We start from the raw sequence: 23,221 nt of genomic DNA on the forward strand, positions 1-23,221 counted from the left end.
ACTCTATTCACAGAGGAAAATGAAATGCCAGGTAAAGGTATAAGGTAAACACCCCCAGTATAAGACACAGAAACCGCCATTAAAAACGCAATGTGTGTTTTACATTGTCGTTATTTATGGCATTTTTTTCTATTTTTAAATAAGAGTAAAAAAAAAATATATTTTGTTGTACACAGGAACAGGAAAAACTGCCAAAGGCCGGATTCACATGGCAGAATTTCTGCACTGAATTCTGCATGAAAATTCTGCATGAATTTATAGCCAACACACTTCAATTCAGCTGTCCCCATTCACACAGCAGAATTTCTGCTGCAGGAATTCCATTAAACTCAATGGGCTATACATTCTTGCAGAATTTCCATGCAGAATTCAGCGCAAAAATCCTGCCGTCTGAATCTGGCCAAAGGAGTAAAAAACGCAGTTTTAAGACAAAGGCAAAACAAAGAATAACATTACATGTTATAGACACTAGGTACATTATGAATGCCATATTTGGAGTGGGAGGAATTTTTCGCCTAGTATGGGGCATTTAGCATCAACCTCATAGTTTTGTTGCCTTCCTGTGGATCAGCACAGTAGGAACACAACAGACATATAGGTTGAACTATGAACTATGTAACTGCAGTGACATCATTGTGTCCGCCTTACCCAGTCTGTGTCCTGCTTGCAAGCATACAGTAGCCACACACTGAATGTATGTTCTAGTGGTAGACGTGGATTCATTCTTTTTCATTTCTGCCACCAGATGTTCCACAAGTTCTGTGAACAGGTTTCCATTACAGGTTTGCACCAGGTGGCCCAGTGCCATGACTGCTCTCTTCCTAACTGCAAGACGAGGGCTGGTGAGTTGGGGCAAGAGACAGCTGAGGATGGAGGGATGGAAAGAGAAAAGGGCTCCTCCTAATCTGCTGGGAACATAGAGGAGGTGAGATAGTAGTCACATTACAGAGATCCACAATAATCAACCTATTACATAGTATCATCTCACCTTCCCAACATGTCTGACAATATATCCAGAGCCTCGAGCTGCACTGCTGCGTCATCCTGTTTTCCTATAGCCCCAGTCAGTTGTCCTGTGATCTTTCTGCACACATTGGCAGCTAAGGAGGAGCCTGTAGGAAAATAACTTAATAACGTAATAAAATAACTTTTAAAATACATTTCAATACATAAGTTGTATTACAGTGCATTTGGAAAGTTTTCAGACCTGTTCACTTTTTTTCACATTGTATTATGTTGCAGCCTTGTGCTCAAGATCCTACAATAACAAAGTGAAAACAAAATGTTCGACATTTTTGATAATTTATTGATAGGAAAAACTACAATATTGCATGGACATAAGTGTTCATATCTTTTACTTTTGGCAGTGATTTTAGCCTCCAGTCTTCTTGGGGATGATGCCACAAGGTTTCCACACTTGGATTTGGGGAGTTTCTTCCAATCTTCACTGTAAATCATCTAAAGTTCTGTCTGGTTGGATAGGAAACTTCGGTGGTTGGCCATTTTCAGGACTTGGTTCAAGTGAGAACTCAGAATGGGCCATTCAAGGACATCACCGAGTTGTCCCTAAGCCACTACTTTGTTGTTCTGGTTGTGTTGTTTTGGCTGTGTTATTGCCTTGTTGGAAGGTGAACCTTGAAACCAGTGAGTGGTCCAGAGCACTCTAAATCAGGTTTTTATTAAGAATATCTCTGTACTTTGCTTCATTCAGCTTTCCCTGACCAATGTCCCTGTCCCAGCTGCTAAAGAACATCCCTACAGCATGATGCTGCCACTGTGCTTCACTGTAGGGATGGTATTAAGCAGGAGATAAGTAGTGCCTGGTTTTCAAAAGACATGACACTTAGAATTGATGCCAAACACTTTAATCTTCATTTAATCCGACCAGAGAATCTTGTTTCTCACAGTCTGAGAGTTTTTAGATGTTTTTCTGCAAACTTCAGGTAGTATACTTGTATATGTTTCGTAAGGGTGGCTACTTTGGGCAATCTGACATAAAGCCCAGATTAGTGGAGTCTGCAGTGTTTGTTGACCTGCTAGAATTTTCTCCTATCTGCACACAGGATCGTTGGAGGTCAGCCAGAGTGACACTGGGTTCTTGGTCAACTCTCTTAAAAAGGTCTGTCTCCCCTAATTACTTTGTTTGGTAGAGCTGAACAACCAGGAAGAATCCTGGTTGTCCCAACCTTATTCAATTTAAAAATTATGAAGATAACACGAGTGGCACGGCACTGCTCTCACTGGTGGACTCGATGTGGTATAAGTGGATAAATGTGGATGAGGGTGGTGGTGCTCTGGTCAAAGCTGAAACACAGGTGATTGGCCATTGGCCGGAGGAAGCACGGTGGTCCATGCGAAACGGAGTCTGTTGCCTGTTTATCCCCCCCACTGCACGTCCTGATCCCCCAAGTGTGTGAGTATTTGTCTATGAATTGCTAACGCAAATAAAGAAGAAGAGAATCGTAGTGAGTCTGCCGATCTGATCTTTTTCCTCTTAAAAATTATGAAGGCACTGTGCTCATGGGAACTTTTTTTGCACCCTTCTCCAGATCTGCACCTTACACAATCTTGTCTTTGAGGTCTACAGACCTTCCATCTCATCGCTCGGTTTTTGCTCTGATATGCATTGTAAGCTGTGAGACTTATATAGACAGGGCTGTGTCTTTCCAAATCTCAGAGCCACATTTCAAGTATCATAGCAAAGGGTCTGAATACTTATGTCTATGCAAGTTTTGAAAAGTGGAAGGGTCTGAAAACGTTCCAAATGCATTGTATACTCCAGAGCTGCACACACTATTCTACTTGTAAAATCACTGTGTACATGCATTGCATTTCTTATCCCATAATAGTCCTAAACTATGGTGTGGATTTTTATCTAAAACAACACAGGGCTCAATCACCTTCAGGCTATGTGCTACAGTTTCTTTGTGGAATTTGTGCCAGAAGTGACAATACTTTTTATTCCACCCACAAAATTAGAAATCCCCTTAGGGAAATCTGCACCGTAATAAACTTTGTGTGACCCTCCTCTTTTCCTACCAACCTTTTCCCTCCTTCTCTTCCCTAAATCTTTAAAAATTAGGTTCCATTGTTTTGTTTTTCTCTTTATTCTAAGTGCTCATAGTGGGGGAGATTTATCAAAACCTGTGCAGAGGAAGAGTGGTGCAGTTGTCCATAGCAACCAATCAGATTGCTTCTTTCATTTTCCACACGCCTCTAAAGAGGCCTGTGGAAAATGAAAGAAGCAATCTGATTGGTTGCTATGGGCAACTGCACCACTCTTCCTCTGCACAGGTTTTGATAAATCTCCCCAATTGACTTAATAGATTTCTTCCTGCCATAATCATACAGTATATCATAAAATGATAGGTCTTCACTTTTCTTTGCGCTGTATGGTTCTTGTTAACAATGTTGTAACTTTATTTGTTGAACATTGTTGTTATATTGTAGGTATTATTTATAATGTTTAAAAAGAAACTATGGTGTGTATTTTTGTTGAAAAACGGGAAGCGGTTTGTGTGGATTTTGCATCTGAATCAATGTGGAATTTAACCCATGTGAACCTATTCTTAGGGTTGTAGTCACGGTACTTGTAGTCACACCATTAAAGAGGAGCTGTGGCCAACCCCCAAAAAGATGAATATATTATTAAAATTACATTAAAGGGGTACTCCCCTGGAAAACATTTTTTTTAAATCAACTGGTGCCAGAAAGTTAAACAGATTTGTAAATTACTTCTATTTAAAAATCTTAATCCTTCCAGTACTTATCAGCTGCTGTATGCTCCACAGGAAGTTCTTTTCTTTTTGAATTTCCTTTCTTTCTGACCACAGTGCTTTCTGCTGACACCTCTGTCCATGTCAGGAACTGTCCAGAGCAGGTTTGTTATGAGGAGAGCGAATGATTGAGCCTTGTGAAGGCTCTGTAAACTGCAGCTTGTCTGTCTGTCAGAAGAAGACCTAAGCTACTGTACTGCTAACGGGACAGTAAGTTTTTATCACATTTACATTTCCAGAATGCAAATCACCAGCTCAAGCTTTGTGCAGACACTGAATATGCAGAGAATGTTGGCGGATTCCGCTCGAAAGCCTGCAGAATTTGGAATGCAGCTCTGCAGTATAACACAGTAATATTAATTAATGTAAATATTTGTACACAGTGTCTACACCAGCAGAATAGTGAATGCAGCTCTGGAATATAATTTGTAACTCAAGATAAATAATATAATCAATATTTTTTACAAAATTTTTCATTATACATCAGTTTACAGTACTTCATGTCAACACTCGATCTACCACATTGCTCCATCTACATGACTCTCTACAGACATTGAACAAAAAAGGTCGACAGTCTGGGAAATCAATGTGATTACTGGATATAGCTCTAGATGGACTGAAGTACAAAACTTTTGATTACTGCAAATAATTTGTAAAGTTACATAAGATTTTATGCGGACAGGATCAAGAAAATTGTGTATTTTAAAGCTCCCTTTACATGAGTCAAAGGTCAACAAAAATACCAAGATTTTAGCCATCCATCCATGTAAATGTATGATATTTCTTGTTCATGATAGCCAACAGCTGATTAATTGGTAAAGGAAACCAAGGCACTCCAATTGTAAATGCAATTCAACTTAAACAGTATTTTATTAGTTAGCATACATCAATGTGGATTTGTGGTTGGTAAGACATATAGGATAGGCAATGTATACCACTAGGATCATAGTAGTGAGTCGTGAGGTCTTCCCTGGCCTTGCTCTCCTCACTTATTAGATTTAGTTCCTTGATCAAGACCTGGGAAGTGCTGAAACACCAGCTTATTGCTCACTGCTAAGATCTTATTGGTATACATTGCCTACCCTCTATGTCACAAATCCCATGTTAATGTATGCTAACCAATAAAATACTTTTTATGTTGAAACTCCTTTACAATAGTAAGGCCATGGTTTTCCTTACCGATACTATTGGATATTCCTGCCCGACCAGTGAGCACCATATCCTACCAGAGCGCAGTGCCACTACAGTTTACTACAATAACAGCAGATTAATATCTGCTAAAAATGTCATGAGTGCTGGATTTTGTGGCCTTGTTTAGTTGAAATAACAATTGTCTGCCCTTGCCTATAGTGCATGCATCTCCTCTGATGTCCCCCATCCTTGCTCATAGTCTTCTGGTGTCTACCTGTGCTTGCTGCAGGAAGTTCTGATATGACAGTCTTTAGCCCGATGCTGCAGATATCTCTCAGCTGTTCTTTCTCTGAAAGCATGTTACTACAAAGAGTGTCCACAATTGTCTCCACCTGATGCTCTTTCACTTTTCCCACCAAAGGACCAAGGCTGAAAAGAAAAAAGTGACAAAAACTCACATTCAGCAATAACACAAACATGGAGTCATGAGAAAGCCAGAGTTGTGTGACCTGTGGCTAAATGGCCTTGTGGTGGCGGGTGGAAGTAAATTGTGGACAATGTTGAACTGTTAAGAGATGGAATCATGGAAATAAGCATTGACTGGGTAATATTAGACTGTTAATGGATAGAGATTGGCTACAAATGAATAGTAGTCAGTTATAAATACTGTAGATGGACTTCAATAGTGACTGTACTTTCACTCAACTGTGAATATATGACTGAAAATTGTGGTTCCTCAGATGTACATGCACAGTGAAGAGCTCAAGTGCGAGAAATATATAACTAATGATGTATGAAGTTCAGCTGTGAATGGACAATTGTCAGACATATATGGGCCTCAATAGTACTGTGAGGAACTGTAGGTAGAACTCAACTGTGAATATATTGTGGCGAGCTATGGATAGGAGAATGTCAAAAGTGAATGGTGGAGAACTGTAGATAGATAAACCTAGACTGTAAAGAGATGGTGTAGAACTGGGAAAAAATAATCCTCAACTGTGAAAGTATGTTGAAGGTCTGAAGATAGCAGGACCACAACTGTAAATGTATTGAGGATGACTGGAGATAGAAGGACATCAACTGTGAATGTTTGGTGAAGAACTGGAGATAGAGGGAATACAGTGTTGGCAAAATTAAAGGGGTATTCCAGGAAAAAACTTTTTTATATATATATATATATATATATATATATATATATATATATATATATATATATCAACTGGCTCCGGAAAGTTAAACAGATTTGTAAATTACTTCTATTAAAAAATCTTAATCCTTCCAATAGTTATTAGCTTCTGAAGTTGAGTTGCTGTTTTCTGTCTAACTGCTTTCTGATGACTCACGTCCCTGGAGCTGTCCAGCTCCTATAGGGATATTCTCCCATCATGGACGTGACATCATCATTGAGCAGTTAGACAGAAAACTTCAGAAGCTAATAACTATTGGAAGGATTAAGATTTTTTTATAGAAGTAATTTACAAATCTGTTTAACTTTCCGGAGCCAGTTGATATATATATAAAAAAGGTTTTGCCTGGAATACCCCTTTAATAGAAATGTTTAAAAACAAAACAAAAAACCTGCATTTTTGCTGTTGCTTTGTCTTGTATCTCAAACGAAAATATCAAATACCACTGAAACAGTTTTTTTTACAAGAAAATCATGAAGAAAAATGTGTAAATATAATGCTTTGCAAGTGATCCTTATGCCAATATAAAGGATTTAACTTGATAAGGCATAGGGTACGTTTACATGTATAGGATCTGCTGCATATTTTGTTCAGCTGATTTTGATACCCATTGACTTCAATGGGAAGCAAAATCAGCTGCACAAAATAGGCAGCAAAAATATGCAGCAGATCCTGTACGTGTAAACTTACTCATAGAGTGAACGAGGTCCTTACAGTGTTCAGTCATACAGTCATAGCGTGCCTAAGCTAAGCCCAAGTTGTTCCATCAGTTGCTGCTTGTATGTTATGGTTTTTTATTTTAGACTTTAGATTATGGGAAGTTCCAAGGTCAGAAATCAAAAAAGATCCATAATAAACAAAATGCAAACTGCTAAAATTTGTTGACATTATGTTTGAATGGGTTGAGATAGATCTCTACGGTTAATGTATGATGAGAACTGGACATAGATTGTAAATTTATGGAGGAGAAGTGGAGACTAAATAATGTAGAACTGGAGATAAACCTCAGCTGTAAATATATAGTAAAGAACTGACCATAGAAGGACTTCAACTGTGAATGTTTGGTGGAGATCTGGAGATAGGTGGACCTCATTTGTAAATGGATGGCTGTAAAGGTGGAAATAACTAAATAAGGGATGCATGGAATTCAACATTCAATTGTAGTAGATGAACTCTGGAGAGGTGTAGTAGGACTGATCTGTTATTGTTAGTGAACTGTCAATGGATATATGTCGGCTGTGTATGGCGAATAGGCAGATGAACCTTAGTTGTGAATGTATATGGATGAATGTATGTAACTATAGCTAGATGAATAAAAACTATACTGTAAGTTGTATGTGTAGTACTGAACTAGGCAAGCTAGATGTAAGCTATAAGCTAGATGTGGTAATGCACGTTAGGTAATGCACGTTAGCTCCGGAAGCGATGGAGGGTCTGGGTCCCGACCATTGGAACGGAAGTCCGTGACGTCACGACTCCGCTCCAGTGTGACATCACGCCCCATCCCCTCAATGCAAGTCTATGGGAGGGGGCGACTTGCATTGAGGGGATGGGGCGTGATGTGACACGGGGGCGGAGTCGTGATGTCACGGACTTTCGTTCTGGTGGTCGGGACCCAGACCCTCCATCGCTTCCGGAGCAGAAACAGGTGGGTGCCGCATGCTATATTGTGGGGGCTCCCAGCGGCGAGACCCCCCGCGATCAGACATCTTATCCCCTATCCTTTGGATAGGGGATAAGATGTCTAGGGGTGGAGTCCCCCCTTTAAGTAGTGGTGGCACATGGCCAAAAATGCAACTGGAAATAGATATTGTAAACTTAGAGCCAATAGAGGCACCTGGAAATGGAAAGAAGTTATTTACGGGCTATGGGACTATCAATAGCTAGGTGAACAAAAGATTATGAAGACCATTATGGATGTCTGGAAACTGTGTGGTACTCTCATATTTACAGACAATGTACACTGAAGACCACTAGATCCCAACATCTCTCTTACCACTTCACTGCTAAGTTCTGCACTTCTCCATTCTTGTCCTCCAGCAGCTTCAGAAGCATCTTGACCACCCTCCGCTCGCTGTCCTCATCTAACTTGATGGAGTCCTTCTGTAGCTCAACCATCAAATCATTTGTAGCCATGAACCTTTAAGAGGAAAGAACAAAAGGGTCAAATGCAATGCTTTTAAGAAAAGCCTGTAACGTCTACATTTTATGGGTGCTTCAATTATATCTTGTTTTCTGTATCAGCCATTTAAAGATGTCTGTAGTTTAAATCAATGAGATGAGGAAACCCCCCTGCCCCGATTAGCACATATCTCCAGTGCTGAGAACCTCCATTTACCTTTATATAATAGGTGTAAGAGACATCAGCAGCTTCTCATATAAAGCTTCTGCGACAATATAAGATATATATTTTAGATCTAGTGCTCCTACCTATTTACTCATTGTTACAGTATCAACTTTTGAATTCACTTTTATCTACACAATGGTTTTCAAAAATCTAAATAATTTTGAGGTATACATCTATCACTGACTCCCCCCTGATGAAGAGCAGCATAGGGTATGATGAGGCATGTAGTCCGCATTCAGTCTACTTTGTGGTCAGGTCACTTTCCTTTTTTTTACAGGGGTGGCTATGAAAATGTCTGCAGTGCCAAAGAATACTTAATGCTATAAGTTATTAACCCTATGATTTTCATTTCACTTAATGGAGGATAAAACACATATAATTCTACAGACATCTCTCTATAGATATTATCACATGTGAAGGACATGCACACATGGCACTAACAACTCCAGACGCCCCCTCCTTACCTGAAGTCCTTGTCACTGGATGTCATCTTCTCCAACAGGCTGGAGATATGATAGGTGACATTGGTCATGGTGACAGCAGCACTAAAGCCAGTCTAGAAAGAATTATAGAGGTCCACGGGGGATAAGTGGGGTTGAAACTTTTGACCCCTAGACAGAGAGAATATGGCGTCGAGGGTGACATGCGATGGGGGGTGGGGGGATCTTGTTTGCTGTCCCCTCTTTGGAAGTCACTGGAAAACCTGACACTGCGCTGGTTATTAATAGATGGTGAGTGAGCATCTCAGAAAAGACCCCTGCTGGCCAACAGGCTGAAATACAAGACAGATTGCAGAGTCATATACAGTACAGGAGAACACGGCACTACATCATCTAATGTTACTGAATTCTACTGAACAATAACCTTTAGGGACAATAATACGGTATCTCAGTCTATCACATGTGATACTATCTGCTGAGCTACTGTCTCTAAGCCTATCATTTATGATACTGTGAACTACTGTATCTAAACCAATCAGATAGTATTATGCCTGCTAAACTGCTGTATCTAAGCTCATCCACTAGGGAGTACAAAGAGTCCTATGGGCCCCTAAGCAAATTGATTAGAGTTGTTCATTCTTTCCAATTTTTTCATCTGTCCATGACCACATGACCCCTTTGTGCCCCCACATAGCAATGACTTTCCCTTTGGTTCCTCTTATGGCAGTTATGCCCACTTTGTTCCCTCACACAACAACTGGCATCCCATTTAGCCTCATTCAGCAATTAGGTTTTTGCCCCTATACAGCATTTAAGCCACTCTTTGTACCTTACATAGCAGTAAATGGGTATTGTTAAATCCAAAATCTTTTTATATGTTGTTACTTATGAAAATGTAAGACATTTTGTAATATGGTAGTTAATTTTTTATATTTAATAAAGAAAATGGACCCTGAAAATCTCACCACTAGGACCTACTGGGACACTAACCAGTCCGGCAGCAACATCAGCTTGTCCATGAGTCATGGACATGAGATGACTCATGGACAAGGCTGCATGATCAGACCAACCAATCACCTCCCACCACCACAAGGGAGGGACACCCCCCCCTTCTCCTGAGAGGATTTCTAACTCTGTCAGCTAATGAAAAGAGGAATTTTTAAAATAATTATAGGTGTTAGAGGCATAAAAATTTGATTACATGGTCAGGATTAGGTACTGAGTTACATATACATTTTTTTTTTTGGATAAGACAGGTACACTTTAAGCCCCCATTGTGCTCCCACATGGTAGTTAGGTCCCTCTTTATGTCCCAAACAGTAGTTAGTCATTACTTTGTGGCTTTTTTTCTTTTCCTGCTGTTAGAATCCAAAAGCAGCGTGTGGTTGACATGAGTAAGTAACAGAGAAGGGAGCCAATGGAACTCTTCTTTCCACACTTTTCAATTGTATCATGCCAGGGGTTTGCGACCCCTAGTCTAGACTACAAGATGATTGCCAAGACCCTGAAACTAAGATGCAGCATGGTGGACAAGATTTTTCAGTGATTTCACAGGACAGTTTCCACTCAGAACAGACCTTGCAATGGTTGACCAAAGAAGTTAAGTGCACATGCCCAGCATAATATCCATTGTCTTTGGGAAATACAGGTATGAGTGGTGCCAGCATTGCTGCAGAGGTTGAAGGGGTGGGGGAAGCCTGTCAGTGCTCAGACCATATGCCGCACACTGTATAAATTTGGTCTGCATGGCAGTAATCCAAGAAGGAAGTCTCTCCTAAAAATGAAGCACAAGAAAGCAAACAGTCTGCTGAAGACAAGCAGACTAAGAACATGGATTACTGGAACCAGGTCTTGTGGTCCGATGAGATCAACATGTACTGTGATATACTTCCCTTCAGAGACTGGACCACAGGGCAGTAATCCAACATGATAATGACCCCAAACACACCTCCAAGACCAGCACTGCTTTGCTAAAGAAGCTGGGGGTAAAGGTAATGGACTGACCAGGCATGTCTCCAGACCTAATCCTTACTGAGCATCTATCTGTGTGTCATCCTCAAACAGAAGGTGGGGGAGCGTAAGGTCTCTAACATCCACCAGCTCTGTGATGTCATCATGGGGGAGTGGAAGAGGACTCCTGTGGTAGTTTGTGGAACTATGGTGAATTCCATGCCCAAGAGGCATAAGGCAGTACTCGAAAATAATGGTGGCCACACAAAATATGGACACTTTGGCCCAGATTTATCAAACTATGTGAGAGAAAAAATAGAATGATTTTCCCACAGCAACCAATCACAGCTCTGCTTTCACTTTACCAGAGCTCGTTAGCTGAGCGGTGATTGGTTGCTGTGGAAAAATCTCTCTATATTTCCTCTCACACAGTTTGATAAATCTGGGCCTTTGAGCCCAATTTAGATGGTTTCACTTAGGGGTGTATTCACTTTCATTGCCAAAGTTTAGCCACTGACAGCTGTGTGTTAAGTTATTTTGAGGGGGCATAACATTAAACACTGTTATACAGGCAGAGCAATGTCATTTCTTCAATGTTGTCACATGAAAAAATATAATAAAATACTTATAAAAATGTGAAGGATGGACTTATGTGAGATACTGTATTATAAATATATATTGTTTTTTCCTGAGCTATCACGTTGTCATCAGTTATGGCATCAGTTGCGTTGGGATCTAGCCCGTTGGGATCTAGCCCGGATGGCGGTAGGGTTGCCACCTTTCTTGCAAAAAAATACTGTCCATTATATATGCGTAACATCACAGGATACACATATGCGGAGGAAATTTTGTCCTATTCCCCTATATCTTTTTTATTTCTCCTTTTATGGGCCTTTATGAGAGCTCATTTTTTGTGCCCTGATCTGTAGTTTTTAAAGGTACCATGGGACATTTTGATCGCTTTTTTTTATTAAATTCGGGAGTTGCAGTTAGTTACTAACTACAACTCCCAGCATGCCTTAATACAGCCTGTGGCTCAGCAAATGCCCCAAATGAAAACTACAAATCCCAGCATGTTGGACCATATAGTAGTGTATAGTATAGGTCAGTGTTTTCCAACCAGGGTGCCTCCAGCTGTTGCAAAACTACAACTCCCAGCATGTTGGACTATATAGTAGTATATAAAGTTTAGGTCAGTGTTTTCCAACCAGGGGTGCCTCCAGCTGTTGAAAAACTACAACTTGGAGTCGTAGTTTTGCAACAGCTGGAGGCGCTCTGGTTGGGAAACACTGGTATAGTATATGGTGCAACATTCCAGGACTTGGAGGATTGGTTGGATAAATACCAGCCATTGCATTGCTGGTATTTTTATTATAAAAATACCGACAGGGTGGCCAAAATACCGGCTGTGCCGGTATAATAACGGCCAGGTGGCAACCCTAGATGCCGGACATATGTGAACCCAGCCTAAGTACTGCACATCTTGATCATTCTGACTAAGTGTGCTGAGCACCATGTAGAGGAGCATCCCATGTCCATGAGAGGGGCAAGGAGGGCGGTGTTATGTGGAGATAGTGCCGCTCTATTTTCAATGTGCCTTGCTTTTCCCCACCATAAACTGTGTATATATATATATATATATATATATATATATATATATATATATGTGTGTGTGTGTGTATATATATATATATATATATATGTGTATATATATATATATTGTATATATATATATATATATATATATATATATATATACACATATATATCCTGTTCGTTCCACGTCTATCAACCACAAGAAAAATATTATGCATCCATTTCTATGAGATTCATGTTCATTCCACTATAAACTGCACATTTATTCATTTTATCTCTGGTCTATCAGGAAAAGAAAAGATATTAGGCATCTGTTAGGGTGGGTTCACACCACGTTTTTCCAGTGTTTCACACCACGTTTTTCATGCATCCTGTTGCGTACGGTTTGCTTGCCATACGGTTTTCTCCCGTACCCAAAACCGTGGTTGACCATGGTTTTGTCTACGGTTTAAAAACTGTACTGCAACCGCATACGTTTTTTTTTTTAACATGGATGTCAATGAGAAACGCACATGTATACGGTTCCATAGGGGAAACCATATACGGTTTTTACTTTGCACATGTGCATTTGCATCCTTAAGTCCCCACCCAAGACCCTTCCCATTAAAAATGGACATTTTCAAAAACGTATGTTTATTTTAAAAATAAAAACGGACAGAACTGTATGCACTTTTAAAAACGCATACGGTGTACTTTTTACCATACTGTTCCATCCGTTTTTTTGTCATACGGTTTTCTTTAGAAAAACCGATTGAAAACAGTATGGCAAAAACGTGGTGTGAACCCAGCCTTACTATGGAATTTGTGTTTGTTTCCCATTAACTATGAAAAGAACCTGTTTATTCCAGGTCTATCAATACTGGAGAACTCATTACATCATCTTTTATGTTTTTCTCCCGGATTACTGCATTGATGTGCAGCAGCTCCATAATAACATATTTTCTGTCATTACTACTGGGGTTTCCATTCAGTGACAGGTGTCATGACGAATGGCCCTGGCTCTACACCAGGTATAGGAACTTCGGAACTGCAGATGTTTTGGACTACATCTCCCATGATGCTCTTACAGCCAAAATGCTGCAAAACTATAATGGGAAATGTAGTCCAAAGCATCTGCAGAGCCGAAGGTTGCCTATACATGCTTTACACCTAATGTGCACAGATGTAGTGCGGAACGTTTGTAACTTGGAACCTATACCCACCCGGACCGGAAGCTGCAGTCACTCGCCGGAAGTACTGGCTGCTTGGACGCAACTGGAGCAGCCGGGAGCTGCCACGTCTGAGAGAGACACCAGAGGGACAGAGGCGGCGCACACAGGGCCCGTGAAGCGGACACCATGGTTCGTATTAGCTGCCCGGCCATCCTTACCCCCCGCTGGTGCCCGTCCTATACAGCCCGGGCGGGCCTCTGTTGTCAGGGGAAGTTAGTGATTCTCGGGTTATTCTGGGCCAGTATAGGAATCCAGTAGGATAGAAGTTATAGGATATACAGCTGATTTATTATGGCAGGTTTACTAAGCAGGCATGCTGGGAGTGTGGCAACTGATGTAGTAGAGCGGAGTGTCATTTATCTCTGGTGTTACATAGGACTGCAGGTAGTATGCATTGCATTATCTCTACTCAGAGCTGTGTTTCCCAACCAGGGTGCCTCCAGCTGCTGCAAAACTACAACTCCCAGCATGCCCAGACAGCCAGAGGCTGTCTGGGCATGCTGGGAGTTGTAGTTTTGCAACAGCTGGAAGCACCCAGGTTGGGAAACACTGACTCAGAGAGTTATTACTATGTGTTATCCATGCTGTTACATAGGACTGCAAATAGCATTTATAGCATTTACTGCCTTATCTGTAATTACTTTGTGTCATCTATGGTCATACATAGGAGTAGGGATGTCCCAATAGCATTTTTTTTAAGACTGAGTACAAGTACCGATACTTTAATTCTAGTACTCTCCGATACCAAGTACTTTTATTTTAAAGGGAATCTGACCCCAGAGTGACCCGGTCTCTGGCACTGATTACCGTGCTGATACCATCCTCGTTGTATACAATGGAGGCGGCTGCTGTAGTATGAGCCAAGATTTCTCTCTTCTCCATTGGACAGAACAGGGAATTTGCATTGGCGGTGAGACTAATGTCTCATGGTGAGCAGCGGTAGAAACCGGGTCACATGTACTACCTATAAATTGAAGTTAGTGCAGGTGACTCTGCTGTAAGATTGTCTTTAATAGTAGGTAGTATCCCCTTGTAGGTAATAGATAGTTGCAGACATTAGTAGCAGCCCCCCTGTAAACAGCAGGCCCCCCATTCCCTTATAGACAGTGCCCCCTTGTAAACAGCAGGCCCCCCTTCCCTTATAGACAGTGCCCCCTGTAAACACAGGCCCCCCCTTCCCTTGTAGACAGTGCCCCCTTGTAAACAGCAGCCCCCACCCTTCCCTTGTAGACACAGTGCCCCCTTGTAGACAGCAGCCCCCTCCTTCCCTTGTAGACAGTGCCCCCTTGTAAACACAGGCCCCCCCTTCCCTTGTAGATAGTGCCTCCTTGTAAACAGCAGGCCCCCCTTCTCTTGTAGACAGTGCCCCCTTGTAAACAGCAGGCCCCCCTTCCCTTGTAGACACAGTGTTCCCCCTTGTAGACACAGTGCCCCCTTGTAGACAGCAGCCCCCTCCTTTCCTTGTAGACAGTGCCCCCTTGTAAACAGCAGCCCCCCCTTCCCTTGTAGACAGTGCCTCCTTGTAAACAGCAGGCCCCCCTTCCCTTGTAGACAGTGCCCCCTTGTAAACAGCAGCCCCCCCTTCCCTTGTAGACAGTGCCTCCTTGTAAACAGCAGCCCCCCTTCCCTTGTAGACAGTGCCTCCTTGTAAACAGCAGGCCCCCCTTCCCTTGTAGACAGTGCCTCCTTGTAAACAGCAGGCCCCCCTTCCCTTGTAGACAGTGCCTCCTTGTAAACAGCAGGCCCCCCTTCCCTTGTAGACAGTGCCCCCCTGTTAACAGCAGGCCCCCCTTCCCTTGTAGACAGTGCCCCCCTGTAAACAGCAGGCCCCCCTTCCCTTGTAGACAGTGCCACCTTGTAAACAGCAAGAAAGTGCCCCCACGGTAGTTGCTCACCTGCGGTTGTCGCTCTGCTGCCCCATTCTCCTGTCCGCATCATGGCGTCCGATAGAGGATCATGTGACATACACGTCACTCTGCTTCCTCCGTAGTGTTACGCTGGGCGCAGTGGAGGAGGTGGAGAGACGTGTGTATCACATTCTCCTCCATCGGACGCCATGATGCGGACAGCGGAACGGGGCAGCGGAGCAGGGAATTTGACGGCCGCACTGCAGCAGGTATCGGCCTTGGTATCGGGGACATTAAAATGGGTCTGCGATACCATGCAAAGGCCGGTATCGGCCCCGATACTAGTATAGGGACATCCCTACATAGGAGTACAGGTAATATTTACTGTATTAGCCATAACTATAGTTATCACTGTGTTATTTGTGGCTTTGCACAGGACTGCAGAGAACACCTAGGGCACATTGATAAGTTATCATGTTTACATAGGACTGAGTTCTGGGGTAGAGGAATGCAATGGAATTGGGGTCCTGCGGATCCTGATATAAAACTTGTGGGAGCTAGCGATTTTTAGTCTGGAGCGGGTGGTCAGGGAACATACAACATAGAGCGGGTCCTGCAAAATCCTGTGCACTCCCACAAACTGATGAAAGGCACCGGGGAGGGCGATCTCTGAAAGCTGTGACAAAATATTTGTGGATTGGGCACACGTTGCAGAAGCGGGTGGTATTGGCCAGAAATTAAGCAGTATAAGGATTAAGAAAACAGGTCTAATTTGAGGTATTTCTCATGCAGTAATACCACCTCATAATCCACTATAAGATAAAATGAATAGGGAACATTTATAAAAGCATTTAGTATATCAGTTTTTTTTGTTATACTTGTCTCTCAAATGTGTCTTGTGCAACTAGGCACTTTTTTGTGTGACTTTTAACCAGCGAGAAGAGCTAGAAAATTCTGTTTGGCTGAAAGCAAATCTTCAAAAATGACTTGTAGTGTTCAGAGATTTATAATGTGCGAAAAAAGTTGCACGCCATGAAAAAAAAATGCCATATATTGTAGCCATACCCTGGCTTACAGATTTGGTTTCCACAAGCAAAATCTCAAAATGGAAAACAGATTGTAAGGAGGAAAGTAAAGTTTCATATACAACAATCTCAATAAAGAAGCATAACTGCAGTGTAAAGCATAATGGAGGGAGATGGCCACAGCCTTACATCTCATACTACAAAAGGCAATGTTCCTCATACACCAGTAGACAGTGCAGCTACGTCAGTCACTGGTCAGTGATGTGTTCTAATGGAGCAGAAGCCCCATAGTCATTAAGCAGTGAGGGCTGTGCCTCATCCCCTGATGATAAAGGGGTACAGCTTACCCTAACATGTGATTGGATGGTTGTTATTGTTATACAAAGCGCATACATATGATCTGACCACTGACCTTTCTCTCTCTTTCAGGTTTCCGTAATCAACACAGTGGACACCTCCCATGAGGATATGATTGTGAGTGAAATCTTATCTATCATTTACAGCCCCCGTATATCTCCAGCACCCTAATAGAGAATCTATTGAGCACGTACTGACCCCACGCTCTATGCAGTGTGAAGATTCAGGACCCCATCCTGGAGATCGTGGTTGGTCCTAGAGGTTAGACCCCCACTATCAGACACCTATCCCAGGAATAGATTTTTAAACACTGAAATTTACCTTTAACTTTCACATTTTTAGCAGTGCTGTAGAATTTTAAGTATTTTCTGACTTTTTTAAAATAGAAGCCATATCTCTATAGGGGTTATGGTAACCACCAAGGATACGCAAGTTTTTGTAGCCCCCTATTGAATTGCTCATCACTGCAAAGCGGTACAGGGATCTCCTTTTCTAACAATTTTTGTTAGAACCCTTGGTTCTAATGTTATGTTATTTCTGGTTAACCCTTGGTTTTGTGTCTATTAAGATCTTTGTGTTTATATATGACTGTATGAGAATGGTTTGTTTTTGGCTTCCCAGCACGATGCTCAGATGGATTACTATGGTACACGACTTGCCACCTGCTCCTCTGACAGATCCGTGAAGATCTTTGATGTGAAGAATGGCGGTCAGATACTGATTGCTGATCTGCGGGGGTGAGTGAAGCCATAGTCTGATGAGGAGCAAATATTTAAGGTTCCATTGATATTATAGATCCTTAAAGGGGATCTCCCATGATATACTCGGTGTATCCAATGCTGTAAACATAAAAGTCAAACAAGCAGGTATATGGCCATTGAAACCCTCACAGTACTAAAAACAGGTCCTGTTAAAGAAGTGACCCCCACTTCATAGGACTGGTGCAGGAGTTAGAAGCTGATATGCGATTAGTCTGTCATAGGAAGGCCTCTTTAAAGTGTTACTACCGTGCTGACAACTTATCCTCTATCTAAAGGATAGGGGATAGGTTGCCTGATCGCACGGGGTCCTGCCGCTGGGGACCCCCGCGATCTCGCACGCAGCACCCTGCTCTCAGGCCGCGGAGCGAACATCCGCTCCGGGTCTGATGACTGGGCCGGTGATCGCGACGTCACAGCTCCGCCCCTCAGTGCAAGTCTATGACAGCTGTCTCGCCCCCTGCCATAGACTTACATTGAGGGGTGGAGCTGTGATGTCACATGTGGGTGGAGCCGTGACGTCACGATACTCCGGCCCCATGATCGGCAGTTATCAGACCCGAAGCGATGTTTGCTCCGGGGCGTATGAGAACGGGGTGCTGCGTGCAAGATCGCGGGGGTCCCCAGCAGCGGGACCCCGCACGATCAGGCAACTTATCCCCTATATAGCAGTCAGAATAAATCCTAATGTTCTGTCCCTATAGATCTAGAATCCATAACCAGTATTTTATTAGATTAAATATGAATGGTTTTGGTCACTGCCGACTACTTATTCCTGTTGACTTGTTAACAATCGGGCAGATTCCTGACCATCTAGATTTCTTTAATCTTATTATATTGTATAGACTAATATTATATTTGCAGGTCAAGTAATGTCAACCATATTTGAGAACTTTTTTATATTCTTATAACATTTGTTTTTGTTTTCAGTCATGAGGGGCCAGTTTGGCAAGTGGCCTGGGCTCATCCCATGTATGGCAACATCTTGGCCTCCTGCTCCTATGACAGGAAAGTCATTATATGGAAAGAAGAAAACGGGACCTGGGACAAAACATATGAATACACAGGCCACGACTCTTCAGGTGACTACATTTGCCTGTAGGAGGATGGTGGTGATAGTAGTTCTGCAATGATGATAATTTGTTGCCTCCCCCTCCTCACTTATTATTCTTATATCAGAAAATACTTGTGCTTCTAACACCATCTTGTTTCTTTTTCAGTGAATTCTGTGTGCTGGGCTCCTCATGACTTTGGGCTGATGTTGGCCTGTGGCAGTTCAGATGGTGCAATTTCTCTCCTCACTTACACGGGTGACGGTCCCTGGGATGTCAAAAAGATAAGCAACGCACATACGGTAAATGCCAGTATATAAGTATATTTACCAAACATATAGGGCAAATCATTGAATCAATTCCCTGAGAGACCACCAGATGGCAGTGTGATCTATTGAAAAAAAGAATGCCACTATAGCAGTGGTCTTCAACCTGCGGACCTCCAGATGTTGCAAAACTACAACTCCCAGCATGCCCGGACAGCCAACGGCTGTCCGGGCATGCTGGGAGTTGTAGTTTTGCAACATCTGGAGGTCTGCAGGTTGAAGACCACTACACTATAGAACAAATTGTATTATTTTTTTCCTGTGTGCTTCCTTTAGATAGTGGTTTAATTGTAGACATTTCTCTGCCTCAATTAGATCGGGTGTAATGCAGTCAGCTGGGCTCCTTCTGTTGTCCCAGGCAGTTTGGTGGATCAGCCATCTGGACAGAGACCAAGCTATATCAAGAGATTCGTCTCTGGTGGATGTGACAACCTTGTTAAAATTTGGAGGTAAGTGACAACCTCTGTTTATATAGGCATGTGCCACCTGGCTGAAAAGAATTGTATTGGTAATACTAAGGGGGCCATACACCCCTGCAACATCCAGTATTATTGCTATGTGTTCTTTTAGCCACTTGACTTACATAAGTGAAAAGAGCTTCCTTGTATGATCAAACATGTTCAGTAAATGGAGGGTAATTGTGTTATGGGCAGGACAACTAAGTTCTCATGATCTGTAGAGAAAAGAAAGGACCGACGGACGGCGCCTCGTGTATTTACCCTCAATGTGGTGGGTGGGGGGGGCAACCCCACGGGGCTTATAGATGGCCGCTCACCTTGAGATCTATGCAAAAAAGCATATCACCCACGATATAATCTGGGTACTGTAGTACGAGTCGCTGCTATACCGATGGGTTGCAGGAGGAAACAAGTCGTCCTGGGAGTCAATATTAGAAGTAGAGCTGGAAAAAACCCTCAGGTATGGCGCTGCAGACTCTTGTAGACAGATGAGGCGGATGCCAAAGGTAATAGGAAAGTCCTCAGCAGGACATTTTATTGTTTTTTTAATAAAATGTCCTGCTGAGGACTTTCCTATTACCTTTGGCATCCGCCTCATCTGTCTACAACAGTCTGCAGCGCCATACCTGAGGGTTTTTTCCTGCTCTACTTCTAATAAGTTCTCATGATTGTCTGGTTCCTAGTTGTTGGCTGCCATCTATAAGGCTATGACATGCAGGTTTTATTGTAACATGCATCTTTCAGGATAGTTTTTTATAGGTCTGTTCATAACTGAGATAACATAATTGAGGTAATAAAACTTTTGCTTTTAATAGAGAAGAGGACGGGCAGTGGAAAGAAGATCAGAAGCTGGAGGCGCACAGTGACTGGGTGCGGGATGTGGCCTGGGCACCTTCTATTGGTCTCCCTACCAGCACCATAGCCAGTTGTTCTCAGGTAATGTTGGGCGCTGGGTTGATGTGTGATAGCAGAGGTGTGTGTGTATATAGTGTTCTGAGCCTCTTATGTGTATTTGCAGGATGGCAGAGTTTACATCTGGACCTGTGATGACCCATCCAATAACAGCTGGACCCCAAAACTTCTACACAAGTTTAATGATGTAGTCTGGCACGTGAGCTGGTCCATCACAGCCAACATCCTGGCCGTGTCTGGGGGAGACAACAAGGTATAGGGGAAGGGGCATGCTTCTAAAGTTACTAAAAGATTCAGGTATATGCAGGGCACCTTCTTCATACCAGTAAATCTTTAAAGGGGTATTCCAGGAAAAAACTTTTTTTTATATATCAACTGGTTCCAGAAAGTTTAACAGATTTGTAAATTACTTCTATTAAAAAAAATCTTAATCCTTTCAGTACTTATGAGCTTCTGAAGTTAAGGTTGTTCTTGTTCTCTCTGATGACACGTGTCTCGGGAAACACCCAGTTTAGAAGCAAATTCCCATAGCAAACCTCTTCTAAACTGGGCGGTTCCCGAGACACGTGTCATCAGAGATTACTTAGACAGAAAAGAACAACCTAAACTTCAGAAGCTCATTAAGTACTGAAAGGATTAATATTTTTTAATAGAAGTCATTTACAAATCTGTTTAACATTCTGGAGCCAGTTGATATATATAAAAAAAGTTTTTTCCTGGAATACCCCTTTAAATCCTCATGCCAGGTGGTGGGGGAGTGATATTCTTCTATATTCACATCTGAACAAACAGAAATGTATTTTTTTTCTGCCTAGAAATAGGCTGCACTTGTATATATTTTATGTCCATTTACCCATTATGTGTATTAACACTTTCACTTGTCCTGTTATTAGGTCACCCTGTGGAAGGAGTCTGTGGATGGCCAGTGGGCAATGATCAGTGATGTAAACAAAGGACAAGGGGCTGTGTCTGCAGCGACAGACGGACACCAGAACGAGCAGTGACACCTCTGTGCATCCCAAAGATTAATTCCATTTTCTTGCTCTGTAAGAATTAATCATGAAAGGACAGTTTTACCCTGATACGTATAAAATCATTCATGACCAAGTGGACCTGCATACTCCTCTCCCACTTCCTTCTGAGATTGCAGATTTGGGGGGGCATTCAACAATTGCTCAGCATTTTCCCCCTTTATTTTTACTAAATTATTGGTTACACCAGTGCAAACAGTAAACACTGTCAACTGCAATGATCACGACCTGGAATCTCCCTATAAATGTTTTATAAAATTTCAATGTTGCCCATTTTGCTCTTTATTTGTAAACTTTGTTAATTCTTGGATTAAAATATCTACTTGTTGAAGTGGTCACGGAAAGCTTTATCTCCAATACGACAACTTCCTCTCCATCCAACATAAGCTTGTATGTCTTTGCCACAGCTTTAAAAAGAAAATAGGAGTGATGCAGGAACATGACAGATAGTTGTGTTATCCATCTGCACACTATGAAGTAGGGTTACAGTCTTATATACAGGATGTGCTGCAGATTTGATGCTGGGTTCAATCATTCAGTTTACATTGAAATTCACAGCAGATCCTGTATGTGTGAATGTACTGAAAGGATAAATGACACATATGTTCATCCTTCTTTCCTGCAGTGTTGGTCCAGAGGAAGGCAAAAAAGAAACTTCCATGAGGTAGAATCCAGTTGTTTTCAAATGTATTTCTGACTTCAAATATGGCATTCAAAATAAATCTTTTGCTCAATAACCCTTATCTAGAATCTAGTGACACTAACCTATAAAGTGATTACACTCCTTCTACTGTGTGTTTGTCCAGCTTGCAAACCACATCTCCTTCCTGTAAAATCACACCCCCTTATATTTTTCATTCTTCAGCATACAATCTCTTCATCACCGCTCTTCCACAAGGTTTAGGTAGGAAGACCATGCAATGCCAGGTACTCTGCTAGTATATAAATATGCACACAGAATGGAACAATTAAAGGGGTACTCCGGGGATCTAAACCCATAGCCCATCCTTTCCCTCTCACCAACCTATGTATTTGTCTAAATATCGTTCATTAGCTAAATATAGCGGTTCCCTCTTTCAGCTATCATATGCAGGGAGTGAGAGAAAGACGTCATAATCTGATCCTGCTTGTCTTTGTGCAAACTTCTCGCTGAGACTAGCCCCCACCCTCCTGGAAGACAAACACCCCGTGATTTCTGTCTAGGGCTTTGTCTCCTCAGCACATAACGCTGCTTTTTGCCTGCTGTAGATTTAATCACGGACTGCTGCCATTCAGAGAATATCATGATTTATTGGTGAGGGAGGGATAGTTTGAAAGAAAAGACTTGTACACTGTGTTTACAACAACACAACTTGCACACAGATAGTTAAAGAAATTGGCTGCAGCTATTACACAGAGCTGCACTGATTGCTGGGAGTTGTAGTCTGGGCTGCAAGCAAGGAAAAAGAATATTCAGGAGCTGGTACAATCACATGGATAACTACATGGTCTTAGCAGTAGGATAGTCAGCCGCAAAAACGACTGCCAAATGTACAATGTCTAGGGAAGCTGAAGGTGGCACGTACAGGAAAAGTAAAACATGGGACATTATGTATAAACAAATATCTACCATGGGGGTCTCTTCGAGTAGTTATGGGCTCATATCTAAGTGACCTATGTACTAAGACAGACACACCTCTAGAGTATGAAGTATGGAAAGAGTGTAAGGACCACTGTATCCACGGGCGGGAGAGTGTTTCCTATCTGAGGTGAGATGGGATTCTTGTAAAGAAACAATGTGGGGGTTAAAGGCATAGATCTGATTAAACAGAAGAAAG

The 23,221-nt window shown here is 42.1% G+C and overlaps 2 protein-coding genes across 9 annotated transcripts in view; one reads left to right on the forward strand and one right to left on the reverse strand.

Moving 5' to 3' along the window:
- LOC130276087 (cullin-associated NEDD8-dissociated protein 1-like) overlaps positions 1-18,898 on the reverse strand; it is a 39,543-nt gene extending 20,645 nt beyond the window's left edge. The window contains exons 1-6 of one of the 8 annotated variants that reach the window (XM_056524966.1): positions 18,812-18,898; positions 8,906-9,213; positions 8,091-8,234; positions 5,182-5,336; positions 989-1,112; positions 649-908 (exon numbers count right to left, since the gene is read on the reverse strand). In XM_056524966.1, coding sequence (XP_056380941.1) covers positions 649-908; positions 989-1,112; positions 5,182-5,336; positions 8,091-8,234; positions 8,906-8,973 — 751 coding nt within the window. In that variant the 5' untranslated portion in view covers positions 8,974-9,213; positions 18,812-18,898. Of the gene's footprint in view, positions 1-648; positions 909-988; positions 1,127-3,043; positions 3,166-5,181; positions 5,337-8,090; positions 8,235-8,905; positions 9,214-10,458; positions 10,857-10,885; positions 11,111-13,302; positions 13,416-18,811 lie in introns of those variants that run through there. The other 7 variants (XM_056524964.1, XM_056524965.1, XM_056524967.1 and 4 more) reach the window with 7 other exon arrangements.
- On the forward strand, positions 13,635-21,735 carry SEC13 (SEC13 homolog, nuclear pore and COPII coat complex component). The gene is made up of 9 exons (XM_056524970.1): positions 13,635-13,767; positions 16,940-16,984; positions 17,489-17,604; positions 18,556-18,707; positions 18,846-18,979; positions 19,319-19,452; positions 20,277-20,397; positions 20,480-20,626; positions 21,267-21,735. Exons 1-9 carry the CDS (start codon positions 13,765-13,767, stop codon positions 21,375-21,377), a joined length of 963 nt encoding a protein of 320 aa, XP_056380945.1. The 5' UTR covers positions 13,635-13,764; the 3' UTR covers positions 21,378-21,735.
- The last annotated feature ends 1,486 nt before the right edge of the window (positions 21,736-23,221 follow it).

Source organism: Hyla sarda, chromosome 6, assembly GCF_029499605.1.
Source record: "Hyla sarda isolate aHylSar1 chromosome 6, aHylSar1.hap1, whole genome shotgun sequence".
Classification (NCBI taxonomy): Eukaryota; Metazoa; Chordata; class Amphibia; order Anura; family Hylidae; genus Hyla; species Hyla sarda.

Excerpts from the sequence above, each read along its gene's own strand:
- SEC13 (XM_056524970.1), top strand. Across the intron at positions 18,980-19,318 it reads AGATAAGCAACGCACATACG|ATCGGGTGTAATGCAGTCAG; the intron begins GTAAATGCCAGT and ends TGCCTCAATTAG. Across the intron at positions 19,453-20,276 it reads AACCTTGTTAAAATTTGGAG|AGAAGAGGACGGGCAGTGGA; the intron begins GTAAGTGACAAC and ends TGCTTTTAATAG.